Source organism: Portunus trituberculatus, chromosome 45, assembly GCF_017591435.1.
Source record: "Portunus trituberculatus isolate SZX2019 chromosome 45, ASM1759143v1, whole genome shotgun sequence".
Lineage (NCBI taxonomy): Eukaryota > Metazoa > Arthropoda > Malacostraca > Decapoda > Portunidae > Portunus > Portunus trituberculatus.
In genome coordinates this window covers 4889980-4899979 of record NC_059299.1, presented here as the reverse complement: position 1 = coordinate 4899979, position 10000 = coordinate 4889980, and the positions used below count along the sequence as shown (strand labels likewise).

The following is a 10000-nucleotide window of genomic DNA, read 5'->3' as shown; positions in this document are numbered from 1 at the left end:
CTAAATCATCCTTTAGTACTCTCCCATCCCCTGCAGCTGACCACCCGCCACCACAATAATGGATACTCAACACACACACACACACACACACACACACACACACACACACACACACACACACACACACCTTACTTCTTCACTTCACACAAAATTTACGTACATTTCTCGTGATTATGTTACCACTAAGAATATTTAGACAGTGAACTGGTGGTAAATGTAGCACTAAAGCGTTACCTTTAAGCGTGATTGGCGGCAAGACTCCCTGAAACACGCTAAATATGTAAAATAATAAATATAATCGTAATAAGCATAAAATAATTACGCATGAAGCCTACGTACGTACATGTAATAGTAACAGTAGTGGTAATAGTAGTAGTAGTAGTAGTGGAAACCTATTACGTTACAAACTCATATGATATAAAGTAATTTAGTGTAAATAACCACTTTCACCACGAATTACAGCCGGAGGATGAAAACACACACATAATCCAAGTGAAACCGCATATTAGACACTAAAACACGTTACTTCGAGAAAAGCATTGCATATCTTTACAATATTACTTGGAATTCTTAAGAGTGGTGCGTAGATGGTAACAGTATTTCACCTTTACAAAAAAACAAGACCACAATCCTCAGTTCATGCTGTATAATGCACAAAGTTAGCAAGCTTCCTGAGATTGCGGCAACTTAGGGCAAGAACTTTTGTGGGTAAAGTTTCAGAACAGCTCTTGACTCACTGGTTGTAATAAATAAGTCTGCAATGGGCCACGGAGTTCGTATTCTCAAACATAGGGAGTTCTGTCTTAACTACGAGAAGGTATTAAGGTTTTCAGTGTTTCCGTGACTATTGTGAGGTATTATGGAGGTAACCTTAGCCTGATAATGTTCAAATTGTGACTTGTTTCTTGGGAAAATACGATGTCTCTTCAAGTCGTGGTGTACCTAATGAGGGATCAGTGACATCAATGAGCCACACACTACTAACTTCCCCTCTATGTTTAACCACAAAACACACTAGTTAACCTTAAACACGCCATAGAAACCAAGATAACGACATAACAAACCACACACTACTTAGACTACTTAAGCTGAACCACGCCTACACAAGAACACCTGGTGATTTTTTTTTATTTTATTCTTAAAGGGGGATTGAAAGAAAAAAAAAAGATAGACAACCAATTAAAGAAAATGTGGAAGGGAAGAGAAGGGGTGAATTAACCCTGACCTAACTGATGACCTATCCGTGCAGAGATGGCGGCAAGTGACCCAGTGGCTATGGTGGTGATGGCGGCGCTGCTGGCCGCCATCACCGCCACACACGGCAGCAACCTCGGCGGCCAAGGGGGGGGAGCTGGAGGAGGCTTCGGTGGTGGTGATGGAGGTGGTGGTGCTGGCGGGTCGTATAATGGCGGTGGTGGGAATTCCCTTGACTTCGGCCAGCCTTCGGGACAAGATTTTGGCTTCACGCAAGTAAGTAATGACAACCACTTAATTAACACTGCTCTGTAATGTAACACTTCACCTCTTTAAGTTGTCACTGCCACTTAATACTTGAGTAGTCACTGTCACTTAGCACATTAACGATCCTATTCCCACCTTAGAGTAAACACCACTTTCCCCTCTGTTGTCACCATGGCAGGATGTTTACTTGTTTACGGCTGTTGACGTGAGGGAACCATCCACCTATGTACTACCTTTTCACGCCTCCTAAACCACCCCTTGTTTCTGCTGCTTCTTCCAATGCTTCCTTGTTCACTGTTACACTATTTCCATCGTTCTTTTTTTCCAAACTCTTCTAGAAATCTTTTAATACACCTTTAGCTTCTGTTTTCTCACTCAACAAAACAACAACGCCAGTCTTGCTTTAAGGACTTTTAGTAAAGTTTGACTTTCTGTTTCATATTATGGTGTTATAAACTTTGATTAAGGCTTAAAATTAATCTGTGGATGTAAATGTTTTGTAAACATTTCCAGCAGAGTTTATATTTTTAAAACAGTCCTTGGAGTGAGATAAGATGAAAGCACGGACAGATGCCAGATTGTGCTTTTCTCCAGGAATTTCAACGTTTGAGTTAATTCTATTGTTTATTGTTTCCTTTGCGTTAATAACAAACATATTACAAGATTTACCTTGTTTTCCTTAATGTTTTCTTCCCGAATATGCATGACAAACCTAGTGTAATGATGATATGGTTTAGTATACAGCCTTTATATGAAAACGCACGTTATAATCATAAAATATTTTAGATAAACACACAAGAATTACGTATCCTTTACACATAATAACTGAATATTTATATGAATAGTAAAAAATAGACCAGTTAACACATCATCTTCATCATTACTACTTAATTTACTTTACTTGCTTTTTTTTTTTTTTATCTTTATAGAAATTTTTCATCAAATAAGTATCGTTTTTTTTTTCTACAGGTACAGAGGGTCAGTCCACCTGTGATCCCTATATCAGGTGGAGGAGGCGGAAGTGGAGGCGGAGGAACTAGTATCGTGTACAGAGCGCCGGTAGGAGGAGGAGGAGTGCAAAGAGTTAGTCCTCCTGTCATTCCTATTCCAGGAGGAGGAGGTGGAGGTAGCTACGAAGGAGGAGGAGGAGGAGGAGGTGGTGGTGGTGGTACAGGAGGAGGATCAGGGGGAGGCTTTGGGGGAGGAGGAAGTGGAGGAAGTCATGGAGGAGGAATAGGAGGAGGAGGAGGAGGATCAGGAGGTGGCTTCGGTGGAGGAGGAGGCGGAGGAAATGGAGGAATAATAGGAGGCTTGTACGGAACACCAAGTGGAGGAGGTGGAGGTGGAGGTGGAGGTGGTGGTGGTGGTGGAGCATGCAGACCAAACATTGAAGTCTCAGTAGTGACAGCCACGCAGTTCATTCCTACTACCCTTGTGAGCACCAGGACCCGCGCCATTCCCACCACAATCTTCAGGGAGATCACCCACACACGCATCATTCCCACCACTCTTGTCTCCAGGGACGTCATCACCTCCTTCCAGCCGCCAGTGGTGCAGACAAGGACTCAGGTGGGTAAACGTGAAGCCATCCACTAAACCCCATCCTTCCTTCACTTCTATTCTATTACATTTAGGTTTTAATCCCTTCAGTATTGGGACGCATTTTTACCTTGATTTTTTTGAGTGATTTTATTTGCATTTGGAAAGATTTATGGAGGTCAAAAGATTAATGGCCAGAGTCTTTACTGCTCTAATCCCCAAATATGTTTCTGAAGCTGTGTAAAATCGCTAAATAGTAACCAGAATAAATATGAAAACGCGTCCTGGTACTGAAGAGATTAAAAAGAGCTGGTTAAGTCATGTTGAATTAATAGTATGTTGGGATTTAACGTGTATCTATTGTATTCTGTTTATTTATTTATCTACTTGTTTGTTTTTATAATTAGGCATTGGATGAAAGGGAAAATAAATAAAAAAAGCAGAGGAAAAGAGAGGGAGAGAAAAAAGGGAAAATAAACACTACATCGCTACAAAAAAGAAAAAACATAAAGAATATACAGAGAGAAAAAAAAAAAAGATACCTTCCCATCTCACAAAACCTTACCAGTCCCTTCCTTCTTTACCTCCCATCACTCTCCTGCCACCCCCTCACTTTCCCTTAACACCTTTGTCCCTTCCCCTTTCCCTCCCATCCTCCTCCTACCATTCCCTCACTTTCCCTTCACACCTTTTTTTGTTCCTTCCCTTCTACCAACCCCTCACTTTCCCTTAAAACCTTTCCCCATTTCCTCATCCCCATCACCATCATCTCCCCTTAACATTCTCCATCACCCTCTAACTCTCCACCCTTTCGCCACAGCTACTGACGGAGACCAAGTACGTGACACGGGCCCAGATACTCACTGACACGCAGATCCTGACACAGACGCAGTTCCAGAGAGTGACAGAGACGTCCTTCAGTACCAGAGTCCAGCTGTCCACCACAACCCTCATCTCTGTGGTCACCAGGACGGAGCAGAACAACCAGGTGAGAGTAAAGAGAAAGAGAGAGAGAGAGAGAGAGAGAGGGAAAGTAAGATAGATATGTAGGTTCAGTTATATATTTTGTTGTTATTGTTGTTGATGTTGTTCAGACCTTGTTTTACTCAGCCGTTGTCTCCCTTACGTTACAAAGAATAGATAGAGAGGTGAGTGATAGTTAGATTAGGTAGATAAGGAGATAAAGATAGAGAGTAAGATAAATAGAGACTTGTATTTTTATCTTTTGTTATTGTTGTTGTTTAGATTTTGTTTTCCTCAGCCGTTGTGTGTCTTGCCTCATAAAAAAATAGATAGGGAGGTAGGTAGATAGCTAGGCAGGTAGATAAGAAGATAAAGATAGAGAGTAAGACAGAGAGTTAAGGTTTGTATGCCTTTTTTGCGTCCTGGTATAACTGTTATGGACTTTCATTCTTTTCCCTTTCCCTTTTCTTTCCTTCCTTTCTCTTCTTGCTTTCTTTTCCTCACTTTCTTTTCCTTTCTCCATACCTCTCCTTTTCTCTTAACCTATTTCTCTTTCTTCCTTCTCTTTCCTTCTATCTCCTTCCTTAAACTTTCTTCCCTCTCTTTTCTCACGTTTCTCTCTCCCTTTCCAATCATTTCCTCCCTCCCTTTCCTTTCACCCTATTATCGCTTTCTACCCATCCTCGCTGTCCTCTTTTACCTCCATCCTTCCTCTCCTCTCCTCTCCCCTCCCATCCTCTCCCTTTCCTCCTCGTCCCTCCCTTTAACTGCCTCCCTTCTCTACCCATTAAATCATTATTACCCCTATAAATATTACTTTCATCTCTTTACACATCTTTCTCCCTTCCTCATCCACTATTCATTCTTAACACCTTCCTTTATTATCTTCTTATCTCTTCATTTTTTACTTTTTAATCAGCTGTTACGTCTTCATTATCCATCCTCCATAATTTTTCTTCTTTTTTTTTACTATTTTGCTATACTTCATTCATTATTCGTTCTTGATACCTTCTTGTTATTTTGTCTCTACTTTTGTTTCATATTTTCTTCCACTTATCCTCTTTTTATCTTTCCTTTCCCTTTTCGCCATTCATTCTCACAATTTCCTTCGTCATTTTTCCTTCCTCTGTTGTTTTTCCTCCATTCCTCTCATTTTAAGCTCTCTTCCATCTTCTATTCCAAACACAAATGCAAATTCCAGACCACGTTCCAGAATTTATCTTTTATTCTATCTTCCTACTCCTGATGCTAACGCCATTCCAGAACACATTCCAGACTTCATTTTCTGTTCTACTCCCTCATTCCAGATACAAAAGCTATTCCAGAACATATTCCAGACTTTTTGTTCTACCTTCCTATTCTAGATACGAACACCATTCCAAACTTTATTTCTTGTTCTTTTCCCTCATTCCAGATACAGATAATTCCAGACAGCATTCCAATCACAATTCCAGACCATACTTCTTTCCTTCCATTCCAGATACAAACACCATTCCAAACTTCATTTCTTGTTTTCTCCCTCATTCCAGACATCATTCCAAACAATTCCAGGCCTCACCTCTCACTCTTTGCTTTCCATTCCAGATACAAACGCAATTCCAGACAGTGTTCCAGACCCTCACGGAGACCCAGCAGCTGACGAGGACTGAATTCCAGCCAACCTACTTCACTCAGACCCTCACGTCACATTTCCCCGTGACTCAGACCTCCATAGCCACGCAGAGAGTTTATGTCACCGTCACCCAGACCGTCACTGCTCCTAATACTTGTGGTGGTGGTGGTGGTGGTGGTGGCGGTGGTGGTGGTGGTGGTGGTGGTGGTATTACTTATGGTTATCAATAGTTTTTTCTCTCATTTTCTTTATCTTTTGTGTGTGTGTTTGTGTGTTTGTATGTGTTTTAGTAAGAGGGAGATTTTGTATGTGTGTTTTTGTGTGTTTTTCTGTGTTGTTTCTTGTTTTTTTTCTTTTTTCTATTTGTCTGTCTATTTTCATTTATGTGAATGTATGTGTGTGTGTGTGTGTGTGTGTGTGTGTGTTATGTTTACTCTGTCTCTTTCTCTCTGTCTTTGTCTCTATCTTTGTGTGTTCAGTTGACGTTCTTTTTGTACATTCCTTTATTTATTCTCTTTCTCTTTCTCTGCGTCCTGAGGTGAAGATGAAAGTCAGTAAAGTGCACTGCAATTATTTTGGTAAAAGGTGTTTTCTTTTATTTTATTTTTCCCCTTTTTTTTAAAGGTGTATGTGGTGAAAGTGTCATCATCATCATCATCATCATCATCATCATCATCACCATCATCATCATCATCATCATCTTCATCACTGTCAGAAAAAGCAGCAGCACTATTAACATTACCAGAGAGAGAGAGAGAGAGAGAGAGAGAGAGAGAGAGAGAGAGCCAGACTACAGGTTATGAAAGGAAAAAAGAAGAAAAAAGAAGAAGAAAAGTCAACATCCCAGCGGAAATTACTGGTATAGCGTTGCCGGTGAGAGAGAGAGAGAGAGAGAGAGAGAGAGAGAGAGAGAGAAATAATGTCATAACTGGAAATATCAATGACGAAACACACGAAAGGAAAAACACACAACACAAAATAAAAAAAATAAATAGATAAATAAAATAATCCATACTATTGTCAAATTTATGAAGCTGTTCGTGTGTTTTCAGGGAATATTAAAGAAAAAAGACGAAGAGAGTTAGGTTGAGCACTTGCATCAGAGAGAGAGAGAGAGAGAGAGAGAGAGAGAGGGGGGGGGTCAGAGAATGGAATGACCTTGAAACAATACTTAAGTAACTTTTGGCCAACTTAGAATTAGAAAAGACAAAAGTTGCAATCCTAACCGGCAAAACTTCCATACTTAACTCCCCCCCTCGTCTCCCTCCTCTCCCTCTCTCCCTCTCTCTCCCGACTATCGCTCTCCCTCTCTCCTTTCCTTCCCAGAATCCCTGCGGCCACCCCTCCAGCGGGAAGTGCCTCCTCCGCCCTTCGCTCAGGTGGTTATTACCTGTGTGTGTGTGTGTGTGTGTGTGTGTGTGTGTGTGTGTGTGTGTGCTCAATATTGTTTAGTGAATCTTGTAGTTATTTTTTTTTATATATTTACTTTTTTTCTTGCGGGGGTATGAAGATAAAACACACACACACACACACACACACACACACACACACACACACACACACACACACACACACACACACACACACACACACACATTCAAAACCAACTGGAGAAAAAAAAATACGAAACAAAACAAAAATCGTTCAAAATCACTTTTATTCATCAAACAAAACGGACAAAACAAGACAAAACAAAAACAAAAACAACACAATTAGTTCATCCTTTTCTTAGGGAACTCAATACTAAGAGATAAAGAAAACGAGAGGCGAGATACGAAGACTGGAGGAGACAAATTAACCAAACTATACCAAAAAAAAGAAGAAAAAAAAAAGAAGAAAGGAGAAAAAAAAGAGAAGAAAAGAAAAAAGAAAAAGAAGAAAAAAAAAGGATTAAGAAGAAAAAAGAAGACGACGACGAAGAAAAAGAAGAAAGAAGGAGAAAAAGAAAGAGAAGAAAAGAAATAGACGAAAAAAAAAAGATTAAGAAGAAAAAAGAAGAAAAAGAAAAAAGAAGAAGAAGAAAAAGAAGAAGAAGAAGAAGACCCCAAAGGAACTCTAACAACCTAACCACCAAAAGGTAACCCTTTCAACAGCCTCTTCTTTCTCGACAAGGCTTGGTAGGCATGATAAAACGGACCGTACACAGGAACACCATAACTATTGCCTGACGAAGCACTGTACGAGGGAGAGTAACCTGATCACTTCCATAGGTATTAGTGGGCTGTGCATACTCATAACCTACACTGGTGGGCGTGGGAATGAGGAGGGGCGGGCAGGAGGGCGTGATCTGCTGGGTGACGGTGGTGGTGATGTATGTGGGCTGGACTTGGGTGCTGTAAACAGTTTGGTACACGATTCTGGTTTGTGTCTCCGTGCGGTAGTCCGTGACGCGGGAGGTGACGAACTGTGGAGATTGGGTGAGTGTAGTAGAGGGGAAGCGGGGTGAGATGTGGTGGAGGGGAGAGGGAAGGAGAGGAAAGGGTAAGGAGTGAGGAAGGTAGGGAATGGGAGTCAGGTAGTGAAGAATAAAGTATGTAACGAGGGAGAGAGGAAAAGAAGTCGTTACTCGTTTTATTTCATTTATTAAGGCATTGCATTGTTAAGCTTCTCATCCATCCATTCTTTCATTCATTCATTCATTCATTCTTTTGTTAATTTATTCTCACACTCATTCACTCGTTTATTTATCTACTAATTCATCCATTAATTCGTTCACTAATTCACTAATTCATTCATTGATTCACTTCCCTCCCCTTATAATTCATCCACTCCCCTTTCACTCACTGAGTCACTGAAGGAAACGTGTGGGGACATCACTCACCTGTGTCTGAAGGCGCACCTGTGTCGAGGTGATCACCTGCTGCTGGTAGCGCGTTGAGGTGCGGTACACTGTCGTGGGCACCACCGATGTCACTGTGTTTGTCTGTCGGAAGGAAATTAGAACAAATCATGACTACACTTGGGAAACTAAAAAATGAATAGATAAATAGATGAATGAATATGTCAGAATGAAAGGACGGATAAAAGATGTCGAAGTGCTGAGGGTTGATCTCTTACCTGTACAATCGGTGGCAGGGTGACGTAGGAAGTCTGCAGCGCCGTTTGTAGCTGTACCTGTGTGGTGGTGTACCGTTGCACCACTGTGGTGGGCACGGTGACCTGTTTAACGTACACACATATGAACAAACATTATTTATTACTGTTTTCATTTTCATCCATTTCTTCAGAACATGAATTTCTTCATTATTTCATCATCATCATCATCATGCAGCAGCCGACCCTCACCCGTGATATGGAGGTGGATACCACCAAGTCCCTGGAGGTCACCACCACAGTCTGTGCCTCACACGTCCCCTGGGATGATTCCTCAGGGCTGAACTCCTCCTCCGGCAACTCGTACAGGCCTGGAGGGGCAGAAGGAAGAAGGCCGCGGTGGTCACACGTGTGGCGGGAGGGAAAGTGGAGGCAAGGACAGAAGGGAAACAGACCAGGGTGGTTAGGTAAGAAGAAAATAGCCCGAATTACTGTCAGTGGTCAGTGGTCCCCCTGGGCACACCTGCACCGCCAGCCACTCACCGGTGACGCGCGGCGCCACGTCCTGCACCAGCACGGTGATCCTGTCATCCCGGGAGGCTGGGGGCCCGGTGGGCAGCGGGGCGGGGGGCGCGGCCAGGGGCAGCTGGGAGATGGGAGGGATGGGCAGGCCCAGGGGAGGGGAGAGGCCCTGGCTGGGGCGGCTGGTCCGCGGGTCAAGGTCAAGTTCCGCCTCATGCTCGAGGTCAAACTCAGTGTTCTGGTTGGGCAGCAGCACGGACAGCTTCTCAGAGCTGACCTTCGTCGGTGCCGCCGTCAGCAGTGCCAGCGCCGCCAGCAGGCAGCCTGGGAGGTTCCTGTAGGAAGAAACGTATCAGATCTTTCCGTTTGTTCCTAGAGATGCTGACCTCTCGGCCCCACACGATGGAGGGCTGCACGGAGCGCGACTGAACGGGACGTGTCTTCTCTTTCCGGTCACAGTCGTGCACGTGGGGCACGAGCGGGGCTGCCAAGGTCACCGTAACATTGGCGTGGGACGCACAGCGGGCACAGCGGTCTGCACTGGCTGTGGGGCTGGCCGGCTGTCAAGCTGCCGTATTGCAGGACTCTGGCATCGCGTTTCTATAAAGATCCTCATCCTGCTTAAACATATTTCAAACACTCGCGTTGTCTGCGGCAGGCAACTGACGGAGGAACACGCCGGGGACTCACATCGTGCAAGAGGAAGCAGGAAGACCAGCAGGAGGAGGAGGAGGAGGAGGAGGAGGCAAGGCGAGGTGTGTGGCTGCACTGAGGGGCGAACTGGACGTCTGCCCCTTATACCCTTGGCTGTCCCCGTCTGACCGGCCGCCCTGGGGCTGTCCAAGGGGCCTGTTCATCCTCTTTGTCCTC

General features: G+C 43.5%; 2 protein-coding genes across 2 annotated transcripts; one reads left to right on the top strand and one right to left on the bottom strand.

Annotated features, from left to right (window-relative positions):
- Nucleotides 1–1251: 1251 nt before the first annotated feature.
- Nucleotides 1252–5754, top strand: LOC123519242 (keratin, type II cytoskeletal 1b-like; the record flags this gene model as incomplete). The annotated part of the gene is made up of 4 exons (XM_045280371.1): nucleotides 1252–1381; nucleotides 2726–3030; nucleotides 3821–3988; nucleotides 5548–5754. Coding segments are annotated over exons 1-4 (810 nt in total), but the record flags the coding sequence as incomplete, so codon positions are not given.
- Nucleotides 5755–7214: 1460 nt separating this feature from the next.
- LOC123519486 lies at nucleotides 7215–9930 on the bottom strand. Its single transcript, XM_045280828.1, has 6 exons — nucleotides 9821–9930; nucleotides 9152–9465; nucleotides 8861–8979; nucleotides 8633–8734; nucleotides 8397–8498; nucleotides 7215–7979 (listed from the first exon to the last, which is right to left on the bottom strand). Coding segments are annotated over exons 1-6 (957 nt in total). The 5' UTR covers nucleotides 9823–9930; the 3' UTR covers nucleotides 7215–7661.
- Nucleotides 9931–10000: the final 70 nt, after the last annotated feature.